The 18,730-nt window shown below is 41.6% G+C and overlaps 2 protein-coding genes across 3 annotated transcripts; both read left to right on the top strand.

Moving 5' to 3' along the window:
- The first annotated feature begins 504 nt into the window (after positions 1–504).
- hacl1 (2-hydroxyacyl-CoA lyase 1) lies at positions 505–7,076 on the top strand. The gene is made up of 17 exons (XM_084942910.1): positions 505–721; positions 928–1,032; positions 1,122–1,162; positions 1,255–1,335; positions 1,410–1,482; positions 1,557–1,634; positions 1,761–1,855; positions 1,972–2,084; positions 2,164–2,299; positions 3,206–3,311; positions 3,485–3,568; positions 4,546–4,647; positions 4,818–4,972; positions 5,097–5,255; positions 5,343–5,450; positions 5,561–5,747; positions 6,883–7,076. Exons 1-17 carry the CDS (start codon positions 671–673, stop codon positions 6,913–6,915), a joined length of 1,707 nt encoding a protein of 568 aa, XP_084799036.1. The 5' UTR covers positions 505–670; the 3' UTR covers positions 6,916–7,076.
- Positions 7,077–7,149: 73 nt separating this feature from the next.
- Positions 7,150–16,576, top strand: colq (collagen-like tail subunit (single strand of homotrimer) of asymmetric acetylcholinesterase). Of its 2 annotated transcripts, none has more exons than XM_084942913.1 (17): positions 7,150–8,191; positions 8,717–8,826; positions 9,047–9,154; positions 9,976–10,020; positions 10,175–10,201; positions 10,975–11,046; positions 11,316–11,378; positions 11,464–11,490; positions 11,577–11,621; positions 11,704–11,739; positions 11,867–11,947; positions 12,060–12,156; positions 12,720–12,850; positions 13,937–14,056; positions 14,165–14,306; positions 14,415–14,517; positions 14,611–16,576. In XM_084942913.1, exons 1-17 carry the CDS (start codon positions 8,095–8,097, stop codon positions 14,678–14,680), a joined length of 1,374 nt encoding a protein of 457 aa, XP_084799039.1. In that variant the 5' UTR covers positions 7,150–8,094; the 3' UTR covers positions 14,681–16,576. The 2 variants fall into 2 exon arrangements, with proteins under 2 accessions (XP_084799039.1, XP_084799040.1); XM_084942914.1 differs by having other exon boundaries at positions 14,180–14,306.
- Positions 16,577–18,730: the final 2,154 nt, after the last annotated feature.

Genomic DNA, 18,730 nt, shown 5'->3' on the forward strand with positions numbered 1-18,730 from the left:
CATCACTCTATAAGACTTTTGCTACTGATTTACAGTCCAGTTCTTGTGTAATTTGGCATACTGCAGTCTATTCTTACTGTTTCTCACTTTTAAGAATGACTTTTTGACAGCCACTTTTCCACTGAGACTATTTCTGATGAGGCAGTGAGCAGTTCAGGGGCCTGTTGGTGTACCATCATTCAATTATTATTAGTTATACTTTTGTTTTTTATTCTGTCATACAAATATAGAAATCATACAACTGCTGTTTTTATGGTGTAGAAATGTTACTGGCAGCCAATGAAAAGAGCTGCATGATTCTGTTCCATCCATATTTATTAATTTATTTAAAATGATGCATTAAACCAAAGACCGACTACAAGGTCTATGCTTAAACTCTAGATTCTAATATTTATTAGAAATAACTAAATAAAAGATAGTATCTAGTCTACACAACTGAATTTCTTTTTGCGCTTCTCGGTAGGACGTGAGGTCACACGCATTGGCTCCCGTGATTGGCTCGTAACTCGGAAGTGGAAGTAAGGGGGCGGATGCAGGTCCAAAAACAAACCAAGCAGAGACCTTTGCTCAAGGGCTCTGATGCAAACTTGCTCAAGTTGCAGTCCAGCCTCACCTTGTGGTTTGTGACAGTGCGGTTTGACATTGCGCTGCCTGCTGTCTCCTCACGGTCATGGACGAAGTGACAGGAGCTCAGCTCATCGCTGAGTCTCTAAAGGCTCAGGTAGGAATGACGTCGTCTGCAAACATGTAGCACTCCAACAGAAATATTCTCTTTGCTCAGATGTAACTGTTGAGCAATGTGTCAAAGTCCAAGTGCGGTGCGGTCAGGATCACTAAACTTTTCATAAGTGCATTTCCCCCTCTTATTAATAATGCTACTTTTTTACAAAACTTGTTCAATCCAACGTTCAACCAATCTCCCTGCAGAAAGTGGACTACATGTTTGGGATAGTTGGAGTTCCGATAATCGAAGTGGCCATGGCTGCTCAGGCTGCAGGAATCAGATACGTGGGAATGCGCAACGAGCAAGCGGTAACTCGTTGTTTTGTACAACCTTTGTAATCCCTAACAAAAGCATTGCACTGCCATGCTGACATCAAATAATTTCTGTCGCATAACAGGCGTGCTATGCAGCGTCTGCCGTCGGATACATTACTGGGAGGTAAAATCTAATTCTGTACCGAATAAGGTGAACAGCTGGTGCCCAGCACTGTTATTCACATGTTGCTGTTTCCTGTGGTTATCTGAATCCAGACCAGGGGCCTGTCTTGTGGTTTCTGGACCTGGGCTCATCCATGCCCTGGGTGGAATGGCCAATGCCAACATGAACTGCTGGTATGACTCCATAACCACTGCTGTGTACTGTACAACTTACAAGGTGTTTATGAAGTGATGCTGGCTTTGCACAGGCCGGTGGTCGTTATCGGAGGGTCTTCGGATCGAAATCAGGAAACTGCAGGAGCCTTTCAGGAGTTTCCTCAGGTAACACGTGTCTCGATGTGGATTTTTGCCTGACACCGCTTCTCTACGCTGATTCTGTTTCTCCATGTTCCCAGGTGGAAGCATGCCGCCTGTACAGCAAGTTTTCAGCGAGACCCAGCAGTCTAGAAGCCGTCCCCTCAGTGATAGAGAAGGTTGTATAACAATGCCCTCACACTGTTTGTTTTGTTCTTTTAATGTATCAAACAGATCTGGATAAACTACTAATGATTATTTTTATCACGTCTGTGTAAAGTTTTATGGTATTTGGTTGGTCACAGGCGGTCCGCACAAGCATCTATGGGCGTCCAGGTGCTTGTTATGTGGATATTGCAGGCGACATGGTTAATGCTAAAGTGGAGAGGAGCAAAGCTAGGTTTGTTGTCATTCTTGGATTTAAAAAAAAAACAAACCAAAAAACATTTTTATGCACAGTATCACTCGTTAAACATCGGGTGTACAGACTCTCAGAGAAGTGTGTCTCTCGCTCAGAGAGGTGTCCTGCTGTCCGCCTCCACCAGTGAGTTTGGCTGACCAGGGTTCAGTCACAGAAGCCATGTCTGTCTTAAAAGCAGCCAAGACACCCTTGGTCATCATCGGCAAAGGTAACTGAAACAAAAGAAGCAATTGCCACCTCTTTTCAAATTAACTAAGCCTAACCAACCTGTGTTTTTCCGCCAATAGGAGCAGCCTACGGCAGAGCAGAGACTGTGCTGAGGGAGCTTATTGAAATGAGTGGCATTCCCTTCCTGCCCACCCCGATGGGAAAAGGGGTTCTTCCTGATGACCATGCCAACTGTGTAGCTGCTGCACGGTCAAGGTAAGCCTCACATTGCACAATCACACCTGGTAGTAACCAGACAAAGTTGTAACAATCTGTAGAGCTCTCTTTAATAGAGTAGTCCAGCAGAACTCTGTAACTTTGGTGTGTTTTAATCTTCCTGAAGTAGAAGGCATAGACATGCTCAGCAATACCCATGCAGGCTTTGGGGTTTAATCAATGCTCCGTTGATATTAACAGTTGAAACAAGGCCGGATTGATCGATGCCTTTGTGCTGTGTGTGCCAAAATCTGACCCTGCCATCTGAATGTTGCAGCAGAAATCCAGACTCATCAGACCGGGCAACATTTTTACAATTTTGGTGATTGTATTGATGTATTGAGCTGCTGCCAACTGTTTGGCTGGTTAGATATTAATGTGCAGTTGAACTGGTGTACCTAATGAAGTGTTAGGTAAGTGTATAATAATACACTTATAAAAGTACTTATTTTTTAAAAGCGATGGTCAGATTTTTCAAAAAAGAAAACAGTCTAACATCCAGACAGACGGATGTGTTTTGAGTGCAGCTCCTATTTTGAATATGTTTTTAGCTAGAAGACAAAATTCACCTTCTATATGCATTACAGGATCGAAAAACATTCTGCCTAAGGGAGAAGTGGCATGAAGTTTTGTACCCTTCTGTCTGACATCTCAATGCTTCTACCTCATTTATTCAGCTGACTGGACCACCAGATTTCTATTTCTATATTTTTTAGGCCAAGAGTAGTTGACAGTACATGTTTAGATGGCAAACAAACATTTGTGTCATGGTCATCTATCTGGCTCCTAAATTCTGCATCTTCTAACTAGTCAGGATCTAAAATTTTTCGTCTTGTTTAATGAGAATCTATTGTTTGACCTCTTCCGCTGTTTGTTTTTTATGTATTTTTTTCCCTTGTTACCCAGAGCTCTTCTCCAGGCTGATGTCATACTTCTGTTTGGAGCCAGGCTAAATTGGATGCTCCATTTTGGTCTTCCGCCTAGATTTAACCCTAATGTTAAGATCATTCAGGTATGTAAATGACCGAGTTTATGGTTTGAGAAAAATCAGCATTAAAAGATCTGGTTTAAAGCTAGTAGTCTATTTGGTTGTTAATCTTTTGCCTTGTCATGAGAGAGTTAGTTTTGCCAAATCTGGTGCTGCAAAAGCTGTAATGATATAACCCCACTGTGATCTGTTTGCAGGTTGACCTTTGTGCTGAGGAGATGGGCAATAATGTGAGGCCAGCTGTTGCTCTCCTTGGAGATATCAGTGCTGTTGCCACTCAGGTACATTTTCAGCAACTCAGCCCATTGGCTCATCTTTCTCTTTGATGTCTTTCCCATAACGTTAATTTAGGAATCAAAAGCAAACCTGTTTCATCAACATTTGCGCTAATGGTAAGAACCTGTGTAGAACTATGTTTTTCTCTCATAGATAATTCACTATAGCATAAGATCTGGTTGTACTTGTGCAGCTCTTAATGGCTTCTTTAATCATTGGTTTTTAAGCCTGACATGCACGACACTGAGGTCTGAACACTTTTGTTCAGAGTTTTTTGTTTGTTTTTATATTTTCTTTGCTCCTCTCACTGAATTTTCAGACTGAAATATGCGACAAAAATATGTCTGTAAAAAGCAAAATGGATCCCAGTCATGGCAAAAACAAAGCGTATTTCATATACAGAGGAGTTTGAATTGTTAATATATGTTAATTGAGGCCTGAGATGTACTTCTTGGGTTTTTTGCAGTTTCTCTGAGCGCTGCATGGTCTGACCTTGGGGTGAATTTGTTAATAAGATTTCCACTTGTGAATAATTTTCCTCACAGTACGATGATGGACTTGAAATTGTTTGCAAATGGCTTTATAATCATTCCCAGATTAATGGACAGCAACATTTGCTAAGATTGGTGTTGTTGTCTTTCCTCCTCGGCATTGTGTTCACACACGACCACTTGCTGATGATCAGTTAATCAAATGCATTTGATTAGCAGCACCTGTCTTCTACGTTCTCTCTCAGTTCCTATGGAAACAGTGAGGACATTCACAAGACTGCTTTTGCATTTTATTACGATTACATTGTGTTAAATGTCATGGGGTTGTTCTTCCTCTGAGGTTGCATCTACCAAATTTTAAGATCAGGTAAGGACCAGATGATTTCTTTGAAACGTCTTGTGCTGTATTTTTAGCTTGACTATATTCTCTATATCAGTGACACGAGTACAGTAACATTCAACTGTAATAACAGTGGGTTTTTTTTCTTCAGCTGCTAATGTGTGTCCGTAGAGATGGTTGGAAATACCCCTCTAACGCTGAGTGGTGGAGCACGTTAAAGAGCAAGATTGCTGCTAATGCAAAAATATCAAAGGTGGGTTTCACCAAAGTTCTTCTAATCCTTCCTTAGAATTTGGACCACCAATGGAAAGCTCACATTGTTGTTCTGTGCATGGTTACACTGTATCAGCCTGCCGATGACATTAAATTATATATTTAATCCATTTAGATGTTGTCTCTGTTTTTTGTGTTTCTTGCCAATAGGCACTTGCTCTACAGTCTACAGTGCCCTTGAACTACTACACAGTGTTTCATCACATCTCCCAGCTGCTGCCACATGACTGCATCATTGTCAGCGAGGGTGCAAACACAATGGACATCGGACGCACCATGTTAAATAACTACCTACCTCGACACAGGTAAGCCAGTCAAGCGCACTGACTTTTTTGTTGTTGTGTTTTTTTTATGCTAACAAATCAATTTAGACTAAACTGTGAGTTAATATCTATTAGATTGCTGTAAACTAATCTTGATGATGTTCAGACTGGATGCAGGCACCTTTGGAACAATGGGAGTTGGCCTCGGGTTTGCTATTGCAGCAGCTGCTGTGGAGGCGAGCCAGAACACCGGCCGAAGGGTCGTCTGTGTGGAGGGAGACAGTGCCTTTGGGTTTTCTGGTATGGAGGTTGAGACCATGTGCAGGTGAATTGATTCCAGTGTTTCTATTCAGTATTTGCAGTTTAACCGTCTATTGACTTCACATTCTTCTCTTTGTGTTTTGTAAATCAGGTATAGCCTACCCGTGGTTGTTATTGTGGTCAATAATAACGGCATTTACAGCGGAGTAGATTCTGAAACATGGAAAGCAATGAAACAAATGGGAGAGCTGACCTCTGTGTGAGTGAGATACTTTTGAGAAAATTATCATAAAGTGAATTCACTGATAGTTTTTATTGATGTCTTATGCTATGACGTAGCAAAAGCTGTCTTACATCGTCACACTGTAGGGCCCCTCCCGTGTCCCTTCTACCTGACGCTCGCTATGATGAGGTGATGAAGGCGTTCGGAGGTCGAGGGTTGCTGGTGAGGACGGTGGAGGAGCTGCGCAGTGCCTTACAGCTTAGCCTGAGTGACTGGGAGAGACCAAGTCTCATCAATGTGCTCATTGACCCTTCCTCAGACAGGAAGCAGCAGGTAACTACAACTGTTAGGAGCACATGTTTATAGAGTCTGCATGTTTATAAAGTATGCAACAACATTAACCACGTCTTGCCTGCCAGACAGACTTGAGGGTGAGCGTCTCCCAGGTGCACCTGGAGTAAAATTCTCTACATGCACAGGCAACTCTAGAAAAATAATGCTCCACCTTGTGGTCACGGTTGTAATAACAACTCCTACCATAGTCAGAGCATCTCTGTGGCTCTATCAAATATCTGGACTTCTGCGCTGTCGAGCGTTTGCCGTACACTGGAGAAACATGGAGGGTCTAAGACGGTCCGAACATGTTAACACAGTCTGGAATAAAGACTTGACATATATCACTCATATCAGAAATCTCATCTCATAGCATGTTTTACACCCTTGCAGCCCTGTGTCCTTGCAGACTATAAACGGTACTATATGACAAAAGGCTGCAAATCAGATCACAGAATGTTTTTAGTATTTGGTCCTGGTGCACCACAGAAGGCATAAAGAGACTGAGTGACACCGGCAGACAGAGCAGTAAAGCCAAGCCTGATTTAATCCAGTGTTTCTTTGGTTTCTGCTTTGCATACAATAAACAGCTTCATGTTTACTTGACTCTTCCTCATCCTTTGAGGGCTATGTTACCGACATGCCTCGCTGAGCCGTAATCCTCCTGCTCCAGGTGCACCAGAACTGTTGTATTCCACTCACAATCCCTCCACCTAACACCAACCTGACCTTTCTATTTCAGGGCTCCCATAATTAGAAAGCATGGCCCTCCGTGTTTATGTTGAACGTATCCACGCAACCTTTTGCAGACACGGTTGAAGGTTGTATTGAGTAATGTATCCACAGCGCTGAGCTCCACGGCTGTGCCAGCAGAAAGACTTGTCCCTGACTTTTAGTGTTGCGCCTTTACCTTTCGACACCCAACTTTAATTCATTCCTGTCAGACTTGAAGCTGACAAGATTTAGTTTTGAAAATTTGATTTGAAGAAAACTTTTAGTTCAATTTTATTACCTGGAAAAACCTCTGTTTTACTGCTTAGATCTCCATTACAGTACAATATTCATCTAGATCTTATTACACCGTATAGCTCTTTCATTTAAAGACTAATATAAACACTGTGTTGTCTGTTTGCAGGAGTTTCCTTGGCTCACACGTTCCAACCTGTAGATTTCCAGAGCGTTTCAGAACAGCAGTGATGGTTTTCTCCTGGAAAATATCAAACTGCTTTTGTTTTTCTGGTTGTTTCCATTAATTCATCTAATATTTTGCTATTACTATACTGTGAATAATATGAAAAATATGACTACAATAAAACATTTCACACAGAGTGCATGCTGTTTCTTTATGTCATTTTTTCCCCCTCTTAATCTGGACTGCAACTGTGAGTTGCCCTGTTGCCTACATTAATGAAATGTAATAAAATTAAATGTAAAGGAAAGAAAAGTGTCTGAAAAGACCAAAATCTGGAGAAAAGGAGAAAAATAAACGCATTTGACAAACTTTTTTTTTCTTTTTACAAATGAACCAGCTAATGTTTACAGTTGAATGTAGAGATTTGTCAGTAATGGGGAAACTTTAGATGAAATCAACAGGATTTTTCTAATTTCCATAAGTTTTGTATCCTTTTCCACAACTTGTCTGAAAAATCCTAAATGCGCAACAAAAAAGCAATGCAAGCTAAAATAATTTGGTAGAAAATTGCATTGCTTTGTATCTGTTAAGTTGCAAGCTTGACATGATTGCTTTTGTAATTTATATAAAGAAAAAAGCATAATTTATCTTAAAGTGCTGCTGAGAAGTGATGGAGTCTGTTTTTCTAGGTCCTTTGGAAATGCAGACACTTGACATTGTGTAAAAGACTTGCCACAGCAGTATAGTGCGTACTAAATAACTCGATGCACAGTGTACTTCATCACAAAAAAAACACATTAATCTAAACATAATTAGACTGTAGACTGATACATCTAAGAAAGTTGTAACATATTGACATCTTCATTCAGATTGCTCTCAGCATGTCTTGCAGAAAAGCACACAGGGAGTCTCACAACTTTCCCTGAAGAGAGACAATAACAAAAGCCCCCTCACTGCAGTAGTAGAGATCTAATATTGGCACCAGGAGCAGCTGGCAGGCTGTCTCCTGTAATTTTAGTGCACACTGATGCAGAGGAAAGATTTAATGGGTATTGGTCAGCGTACCCTCTTCTGAGGGCGTAAAGGAGACACAGCAGAGTGAACGCAGAGGGAGGGGGGCAGAGAGAGAGGACAGTGAGAAGAGAGGGAGTGGAAAAAGACAGCGTGAGAGCTGCTGTGGATCAGAAATAAAGTCAGGCAACTATCCGGAGCAGCATGACTCTTCTAACACTTGGACTGTATCTGCCATTGTGGTTTTGTTATGGCCTGGCTCAGCCTTCTTTTCTGGACAACTTTGATTCATTCCCAGCAGGTAAGACCGTTTTAATCCTGTGCTTGAATACTGTATACTGTACTGTACTGTACTGTACTGTGCATGCACAGGAGCTGGTGGATTTGAGCTGCAAAAGCACGGATTCTGAAAGTCTCAATTTGAGATTCACGTGGCACTCATGATAATACCCTTGTTTTTATTTTCTTGTTGTCCATGAGGTAGGTTGGAAAGGCCTCTATAAATAGCGAGAACAGCTCCAGCTCTTCAGTGAGAGGCACATGGGCTTCGTATCCGTCCAGTGCTAGGAATTCTGCTGGATGGGTGTCATGATTTGATAGTTTGCACCTGTTTCTCTGTTGCTTGTGCTGCTCCAGCATGCTGTAATTGCTTCAGTTTGTCTAATTTTTAATCTGTCCCACCTTAATTTGTCGTAAATGAAGTTTTTCTCATCTCACATTCATTAGCGCGGGTGCAGAAGTTAAAACAACACACAAAAAAACCTTCCTGGCTTCATATACCTTTGATACCCTGTTTAATTTGTGACTGCATGCCCACCTTGCGCAGCTCTCAGATCCCCAGATCAGCAGAAGAGGTTCAACCCATGCTGTTTAGTGAGTCCGCCTCCACCACCGCTGTTTCCTCCACCCCCTTCACTTTGGCGCCTCTACCCTCATGTGAGTCAAAGTCATGTGACTTTCTATTGTGAATCTCTAACTGTTGACATGTCCTTGATTTATATCCAAAAACACCACATTTCTTACAGCCTTTTGACCCCTGGTCAAGAGTCCCTCGAATTTAATGTCAACAACTGAATGAATATCATCAAACCTGCTCTTGCAAATGTTGTCAAGACCGAAGAAGTCATCAAATTGCATCTTTATTTATATTTTACAGAGTGATGGAAATTCCCGTGGTGGTCGCGAGTCTGATGTGGACAATAACAATAAAGTTTCTTCTTGCCCAGCAGGCCCTCCGGGGCCTCCTGGCCCCCCAGGACCTCAGGTGGGAAACCAGGCTATTCCTAAAACATCATGGCTATCCTTTTGTATCTGGAACCGTGCCACTGTTATTGGACTCTTCCAATAAATCTCTCGTAATGTAACAGGATTCATCACCACTATAACTAAAGCGTCAGTCTCTGTTTCATGTTGGAGTCTACATAGTTTTAAGGTGTTAAAAATTAGTACCCCAACTACATATTAACCGCATGTCTTCTCCAACTTGATAGTTCCTGTACAGCAGGAGATGGGGATTTCTCTGGCCCATGCAACACAGCAACCATTAACGCTCCACTTTTAGCTGAGACACAAATAGCCTTTTTCCACCGGCTGCCAGTGTCCCACACATCATTCTCAGAAACTGTCTGAAGAGCTGTCTGCTTGGAAACGAGTACTGGGTCGCGTAAATTCCAGGGCTCACCAAAACATGCTTGTGTCCAGGTGTTTGTGTTCTCTAGTGATTGAAAGATACAAAGACCTTTTGGTTCAAAAGGCCCTCATAACCCAACCTGCTCCACTGTTCTCCACTGTGTTCCAGCATTTCATAAGTGAAAGCAGATTTACCAACTGATTGTTAAAGCTTTTGCTGCGGTTGCTCATCAGAGGTCCAACCGCAGCAGCATTTCTCTTTATCAAAGGAGGCCCACAAGGCAGCTTTTAAATCAATAGTGGCCACTCAGCCTTTAGCTAATTGAAACTGCGGCTTCCAGAAACAGAACAGCTCTGTAGTGGGATGCTGTGGACAATAAAATGAATTTAGATGGCCATCTCTGTGATTTAGGAGCGTATAGCACAAATCTAATGTTTTCTTTTTATGTTCATTAGGGTCCCCCTGGATTACCTGGGATAGCAGGGCCTAAAGGAGAAAAGGTAAGGAGTGTACTTATCGAAATTAGATAAAACTAGACTATCTGCTTATTATTCTAATAAGCTAAAGTGCAACTGACCTTTTGCACACAAATGCTTTCTGGAAGTGCATTAAATGACTGCCGTCCTTGTCCCCTCCTCCACATCCTGTTGTCAGGGAGAAATAGGAAGACCTGGTCAAAAGGTGAGAGTCTCCATTAATCACTCCATGTTCTTTGCTAAGTGGATTTACTCAAAAAATGAGATACAATGCCTCCGCCTGCTCGCTCGCTGTAAGTCACAGTGCTGCCAGTGCCTGCTTGTGTACATCCCGAAATTGTGAGGATATACAACCTTGACAGGAGGCAGAACAGACACACTGACAGGAGGCAAATGGGTGCAGGGCTGCTGAGACAGGCTGTTTTTGTGGCTGAGGGACTTTACATGCTCTCAGTCTGTTTCTCTCACCGAAGCGGAGCATATTGCTTCCCTATCAACATTCCGCATCAGGCTAGCCTGTCAGACGGTCCTCCTTCTCCTAACGTAAATCTTTATTGAAAGCTCGGGACACACTATGTGATGAGCACAGGTAGAAGAGTAGCGTCCTCCTAAATGAATCAAAGCTGTCCAATGGGGGAGCTTCACTTTGAGAGCGGCCTGACTGAGCAGCTTTGCAGCACCGCAGAGCAATTTTGCTTAGTGTTTCAGCCAGGTTATTAATCATTTTATTTCCCACAAGCACAGACTCCTGTTCTATATACAGCCCATCATTTAATTAAAGAGAGCAAAGTGACAGGGCTCGTTAAAGCCATTCTCCCCCTACATGTGCAGAAGTGTCTGAAAAATGCTGTAGTGAGCTGGCCGTCAGCTAATGCAGCAAATAATTCATTCAGACACACACATATATATATATATGTTCAAACAGGCATAAAAGGCTCTGATTTCATTAACTTAAAAAACAGTTATGTCTCCTGTCAGGGTCGGACAGGCCCTCCTGGACTTCCTGGGAAAAGAGGACCAACAGGGTGGTCAGGACCAAGTGGGGCCAAAGTGAGTAAGTCATAATGTAGATCCTATAAAATATGTCAATATATGAGACCAATAAGAACCAGAATGGTTTATTACACAAGTCTGATTTGCAGTCAAATAAAATAAAACCCTGGATTACCAGTTATGTAACATGCAAACAGCCTTTCCTTTGGTGAATGCTTTACTGTAAACGTAATAAAAGAACCTTTAACGTTCAATGTCCGCATATGACATTTCTTATTTTAAAGACAAAAGCTCATCCAGGTCATTCATGTTTACCTTTGTGTCAGGGGGAGAAAGGTGACCCGGGGCTGATGGGTTTGCCTGGATCCAGAGGACCAATTGGGCCGAGGGTAAACTTTTACATATGCTGTTTAGTGATCTTTAGTGAGTTTTGTTTCATCGTGTTTCATGCTTGTTTTAAATCTTTAATCCTAGGGCTTACCTGGGTATAAAGGGGAAAAGGTAAGTGGCACCATTCAGCTGTAAATACTGTAGGATTTATTAACTACTTTGACAGTAAACTAAATGAATGTAATCTGCTCTGTCAGGGTTCCCGAGGTGACCGAGGCGAGAATGGGATGAAAGGAGACAAGGTGGGGAGAGTGTATCAGGAAAATTGTACATACACTTTGTAAGAATTCTGAATTCATGTTACGTACTCTTCCTCACTCGCAGGGTGCAATGGGTTTCCCAGGAATGCTTGGACAAAAAGTGAGTAATCCTCATTCAAGACAGTAAGGGTTCTGCCTTACAGTGTTAACCAGCTAACCAATTAAATTCATGTATTTGAATTCAGAATTTTTCTGATATAGATATATTTTTTTTTTCTGTTATTGAGGGTGAAATGGGTCCAAAAGGAGAACCTGGAACCTCAGGAAACAGAGGACCCACTGGCCGACCGGGGAAGAGAGGCAAGCAGGTGAGGAGTTTGTGGGCATGTGGTTGCTCTGTTTTACAGTAGTGATAGCAAGACAGTTGTACTTTTTGACATGTGGTGTAAGGAAATGACCCTGCACTGTTTTGAATTTAAGGGACTGAAAGGAGACACAGGAAGCGTTGGTCCTATAGGGCCAGCGGGCCCACAGGGACCTCCAGGCCACCCCGGCCCTCCTGGTCCACCTGCAACAGGTGAAATCCCAAAGTAGATTTAAAACTCTTGAGAACTGTGGTTATAATTAAGTGTTTGCTGGAGAGATTTAGTTTGTGGATGGTCGTGTGTTTTTTTCCGTTGTGAGCACGTGAAAACTTGTGCTGAAAGTGAGAAGGGAAAGCTCGCAGCCCGGTGAGTAAAGGAAGCCCACTTTGAAACTGTGTACGAGGTAACACCAGTAGTCTTATTTAGCACCGGAGAAATCTAATCCCCCCGAGCTGAAACAGGATTCTCTCAGCATGACATCATGTGGCTAAAATGGATTGACAGATGGCAAGCCTACAGTTTTACAAATATTATGTCAGCACATCATCAAGATGACATTTGTTATCTTGATCAAGTTCCTGTATGAATTATCCTGATTGTGTTTGCTTCTTGATTGATAAATCAAAGACGCTAGACTGACATGTGGTATTTATATCAGCTTGTGTAGGCTGTACACAACTCATTAATGCTGCTATATTCTGTCACTTTGGACTAAATATAGACCCACTGTTTGTTTATCCTTCCTTTTTTTCTCCCCCTCTTCCTGTATATGCAGGAGTCTACATGGTTGGAGCAAAGGGTGCGCGCGGTCCACCAGGGCCTCCTGGAAAGTGTAGCTGCAGCTCTTTGAGTAGTCCTCCATTTGAAAATTATGCCTCTACAGGAAATTATCTCAAAGTGCCAGTGGTGAGAGATGAATGGTTTGCAGTCAAATATAGAATCATCTGTGAAATCACTGAAAAATCCACCAAATTAAAATGTAAAGAGTTTCAAAGGGTAATACAGTTGTGGTCAGAAGTTTACATCAGCTCATCACAGGCATCAATGCCATGGTAATTGTAGCTTTTTAATAACTGACCTTTTGCAAACGAATGCTTTCTGGAAGTGCATTAAATGACGGCAGTGCCGTCCTCTTTTTCCAGGGTGGAGTGATTTCATCCAATTTCAAATTTCATCCACTTTGTGCAATTTACCAGTACCACTGGCAGTAAAACAGCCCTGCAGAATGATGCTACCACCACCATGCTTGACAGCCTGTACAGTATTTTTAGTTTTGAAAGCCTCACCTTTACTCCTCCAAACATATGTCTTGGTATTCTTGCCAAATAGCTCAATCTTTATCTGATCTGACCATAAAACGTTTTTGCAGATGACATTTGGTTTTTCTTGGACAAAGCAGTGACACATCCAAATAAGTTGTTTGAACTGATAATCTTAAAATCTGCAGTGGTTTAAAAATGGCTTCAAGAGATCTTCCTAACTTGTATAAATCTAAAAGTCTCCTTCTAAGACCTTCACAGAATTCCTTGGATTTTCCTATTGTTCCAAGTATTGGTCAATCCAATGATTGCTATAAAACAAAGACAGCGAAGAGAATCTCCTTTTTGAGGTCAATCATGATAACTAACGAGAAGTTAGAAGTATATATTTGACCTTTATTTATACTTTTGGCTGTGAGTGGATTAGAGAAAATACAAAATACAAAAAAAATTTAAAAAAGATTTTGTACAATCATTCCAATCCAGAAAAAGAACACTTCAAAGATATCATTAAAAGCATCATGCCTGTGATAAATCTATTAAACTTTAGACCACAACTGGAAATAAATAAGCTTGATAAAAAGGATAAAAGGAAGGTTAAAGTACACTTACAGGAGAGATAGATAATGCTTGCAGACAAGTGTTACCAGCTGGGATGACAAATGATGGTCTTCAATGTTATTTCATAAAGTGCTAAAATGCACTGAACCCTATTATTTTGCCTTTTATTTAGATATTTGTGGTGAGCAATGAGGAGGAACTGGAGCGCCTCCGCACAGATAACGCTCTTGCATTCCGTAAAGACCAGAGATCTCTCTATTTCAAAGACATTGATGGCTGGCTGCCAATCCAGGTATAAATGCATGTAGCAACAATGCAATGTGTCCTTAAAAAAACAATAGATATTGACTTTCAAACAGCCTTTTCCTTTTATGTTCACATTTTTTAAATTCTGCAAAAGACCTTTCCATTCCAGATCACGCCCTACCAGTCCATGGAAAATGCCCCCGATGATGAAGGTTACTGTGGAGACGGCATAGTGCAGCTCTCCACCGGGGAGGAGTGTGATGACAAAAACAGAGTTGTCACCGATGGCTGCGTCAGTAAGTCATGCATCTATGTTACCGGTCCTTTTATAGTTCATTAGCTGTACTTTGCTGTGCACATATAACATGACCCCCCTGTGCCCCTGCTGTCTCATGTTACCATAGAGTGTAAACATGCCTACTGTGGAGACGGATACCGCTATGAAGGGGCTGAGGAGTGTGATGGAAAAGACTTTGGATACCAGACATGTAATTCATATCTTCCAGGGTAAGCATACAGCATTTGGGTACACAACCTTGTACTGCATGAAAAGATGTAGGTGTGAACTTGACCTGAAAACGTTTTTCTTATGATTTGTAGGTCATATGGTCACCTCAAGTGCACAAGATACTGTACTATTGACTCAACAAACTGCAAGTACTTTACTTGAGGAGTTGTCTGGACAGTGCTGTGGTTCCTCTGTGTGTTATTTGCTTGGGACTTAACATGTAAAAAAAAAAAAAAAAGAAAAAAAAAAGAAAAGACAACAATGCTCCAAGCAAAAACACGGAGGCTGCCAGTGATTCTGTTATGAAAGAAAGAACAAAACCTAGAAATATACAAACATACATAAAACTCATCTGTATTGCTGCTGAGATGCCACATATCTCCCCGGAGGTTATAGCTTGAGTCTTTGAAGGTGAAAATCCGCACACTGGAAATGCAAAGGAAGACTGCACGCTGTCTTAACGAGAAGGATTTGGACTGGCTTCCTCAACATGCCCGACTGGACCCGAACCAGCCTTTCAACGCAACAGTTGAGAGCCTCAATCGCGTACCAGTGGACGATGTTGCAGAGAAGCAGTAGCTGGAACAGAGGCATATTAATCTTGACCCAGTTACTGTTGAGAATAACAAGCAGTAGGACATCCAGAGCGATGGCCCGAGGTATTCTACTGCAGTGTGAATGACAGTGCACAGCATTTGCATGTATCTGGGATTACTAAAACCACGACAGCAGCTGTCACTATCAAAGCATGTAACCTATCAGTTTACTTATTACTGTCAAAACAACTTTCATACTGTGTCCTCTCACTACCACGTCGAGATACAAAGGTAGGGATGGAGATAGAGGTGGTTATAGTGCACTACATACTGTATATATAGCGAGTTATGCACTTGTAATCTTTGAGTGAGACTGTTACTCCAGGAGGCTTGAAGCCTAGAAGTTGACCCAGCTTTGTTAGCTTGTGGTGGTACTGTACTGACAGGGACATTTAGTCTGGACAAGGTTTCAATAAATCCACAAATCTTCTCAGGAACTAGCTAACAGGTAATGTAGCTCAACAAACAAAGCACCTTTTACAGGTATCCTCTACTGCTCTTTATAAATTACGCGGCAGTGACTGTACACTGAGGCAACTCAAGCAAAAGCTTTAACGCATCAACAATGCGCAGTACTGCAGGATTCAGTTTCCCCTCCTGTGCTGCAGTGAGAAATGAAATATACTGTACACGAAGGCTTGAAACTGTTATGTCCTTAATTTTCTCGGTGCACGGGAAGGGCTGGACTAGTCTGTAGCTGCTAAAGGGGGGAGGGAGAGGAACTCAAATCACAGTCTGTTTTCTGATCATTACTGTACATACTCTGATACCTCTTTATCCAGTCTTTCTGTCTTACAGTATATACAGCAACAGTAAACTTAACAGTGTAGGTGTAGTCCGCTGTGTGTTGGGCACAAATGCTGAAAATGACTGTGCTGATATAAGCTGACATTTTCCATAAGCTACTCTTTGAGTCGCGGTGCCAAGGGAGACTTTTTCTCAGACATACCTAGATGTAGTCAGGTCTATAAAGCCTACAAAAGCAATCAAAAGATGAAGACTGTTAATATATTGTGTCCGCATGCTTGTGAAACTCTGCTAATGCTTCACCTTTGTCAAATACCGTTTTGTAAATCATCATTGCATTCATCAGCATAGCAGGTGTCTTAAGAACTGTCAGTCTTGCTCTGTTCAGAGAGAAGCAAAGCACTGTATGAATGACAAACCTTAAAGTTATGAACTGTGCCATGCACAAAGCTCGAGTACCGTTCTGGAAACTATGTTGAGTGTCGTGTCTGTGGCCTGTGCTGCTGTGTTCTATCTTAGACTGCCTATGTACAGCAATGCTGAAACGTGCATGTGGTGACGTGCTGTAAGGCTTTATGAAGCGTAGCAAGCATTGTGACTGGGGTAGTTCATTTTGTTTTAATACTCTGATATAATTTTTACAGTAGTTGTGAACTATTTAAAAAATGATCAAATAAAAGTGATATTTAAGTCACTCTCTTTATTTAAACTTAAACCTTGGTTAGCGGTTTGTCATGTCTGCTGTTATTGGAAAAAGCACACACACAAAAACCCCAAACCTAACTGGCATTGATGGAGAGGCTATTGATGTTCTCTTAGGATACAACACTCAGACAAAAAAGTAAGGGGGACATCAAAGTATCGCAGCAGTCAGCCGTTTGCTGAGTGCTGCGTTAGTCTAAATGCAAAGCAGACCACACAGTGAACTCTTGCTGTTTCTCAGACGTGGCAATGGGTTTTTCGGCTTTTTATTCCATCTTAATGAAGCCTTTCAGAGCTGAATCTGTGCCTGGAGATGAGGCACAGTGATACAGGTTGGGGACAGACCAGCCAGCCACTGTTGCAACCAAGATGTTTGAAGCAGGATGAGACCATATAACTGTATTAGCATGCTGTATTCCTCTTCTAAATCACATCAGGGCAATTTGTCTACCGAGATGCCAGAGTAAAACCTTACCTTGGTGTATTTATGCCATCATGTGCAGTGCCCTGACCGGGGCAATCACATTTGTCAAACAAATGTCCCAGTGTGGCACTAAATGTCACTGAAATTCAAGGGCTGACCTGATTTTACTGGCTCTGTAATGAAAAGATGAGCTGTGGTCACAGAAGAATCCCTCAAGTGAAGTTTACCATTTGTGAAGTAAGGTCAAATTAACTTATGAGCTGTATCCCATGCATTTTATTAACTTATTCATGTAGTGTAACTTATAGCAAGCTTGGTCTATGTTCAGCTCACATAGGTATTAAAATGATACCTATGGAAAAATGACACTCTTTTTTCCACTACAAGGTTATTTTAGTGTAGATTGACTGGTGTAGCATTACAGCTGTGGTACACGGGGCGATGCAAAGGAAACCACAGGACAGGAAGCTGGCAGAGACCCAACTGCTTCACCTAAGCCAAGTGAAAATCCCTGACCTATAGACAAGAACTGCTGGTATCCTGGGTGCAGTGGTGCTAATTAATGCACATGCAAAATAATCACTTGAAACAGAAAACGATATACAGAAGTATTATTTAAGATTGTCTTAACAACTGTGGTACCAAACTATTTACTATCTATTTCTTATTTGCACTCAACAGTCACTGTGTTAGGCACATATTGAAAACACTGGGTTGGAATTTATTTTGCCTTCAAAAATTTGACCAAAATCTTTTGGTCAAAATTGATAATAGCATCACTGAGTTGCTGCAGATTTACAAGCTGTACATCAGTGATGAGAATCTCCTTTTATGCCAAACACCCCAAAAGATTTTTTTTAATTTAGCCTTTGAGACCGAGTGTCTCACTTCCGAGAGACCTGCTCCAGACAAACATATTAAAATTACAACAATTTAAAAAGCAATAAAATAGCTAAATATGTATAACGTACACAGTCATATTAAAACATGAACAAGTTCCCAGAGATGATTTCATAAAAACATTTGTATGTCTTTTAAAGTCTGCAAGTGAAATCAACTGAGAGAGCTTCTGCAATGTACTGCATGAAGACAGGGCAGAAAAGGACAATGCCTTCTTCCCAAGCTCTGTACGAACTGATGTTGCTGAAGATGCTCTACTGCATTGAGATCTGGTGACTGTGAAGGCCGTTTGAGTACAGTGTACTCACTGTTATGTTCAAGAAACCAGTTTGAGTTCATTTAAGCTTTGTAGCATGGGACATTATTCTGCTGGAAGTAGCCATCGGATGTTAGGTACACTGTGGTTATAAAGGGATGGACATGGTCAGAAACAATGCTAACATGCCCAAAGTGTACCAACATTACACCACCACCACCTGCCATGACCATTGGAAGGGAGAATAGATGCATGCTTTCATGCAAAATAAACATTCAAGGGACTCTACCATGTGAATTTCACAAAAGAAGTGGTAGTCATCAGACCAAGCAACATTTTTCCAATCTTCTATCGTCTTTGCCTTTTTCAGATCATTCCCTGTAAACCCCAGAAATGGTCATGCAAAATAGGAAATTCATTGGAAGTCATAGTAGTTCAGCAGTTTCTGATCTGGTACAAACAGCCATGCCACGCTCAAAGTCACTTAAATCAAGTCACTTCAGCAGGTCATCTGCACTAACAGGTGCACCTAATAAAGCGGACAGTGAGTGTATAGTTGGCACAGTAAGTAAAGGGCCTTTACCTCT

Source organism: Perissodus microlepis, chromosome 11 (assembly GCF_051167445.1).
Source record: "Perissodus microlepis isolate ML-2025 ecotype Zambia chromosome 11, ASM5116744v1, whole genome shotgun sequence".
In the NCBI taxonomy this organism is placed as follows: Eukaryota; Metazoa; Chordata; class Actinopteri; order Cichliformes; family Cichlidae; genus Perissodus; species Perissodus microlepis.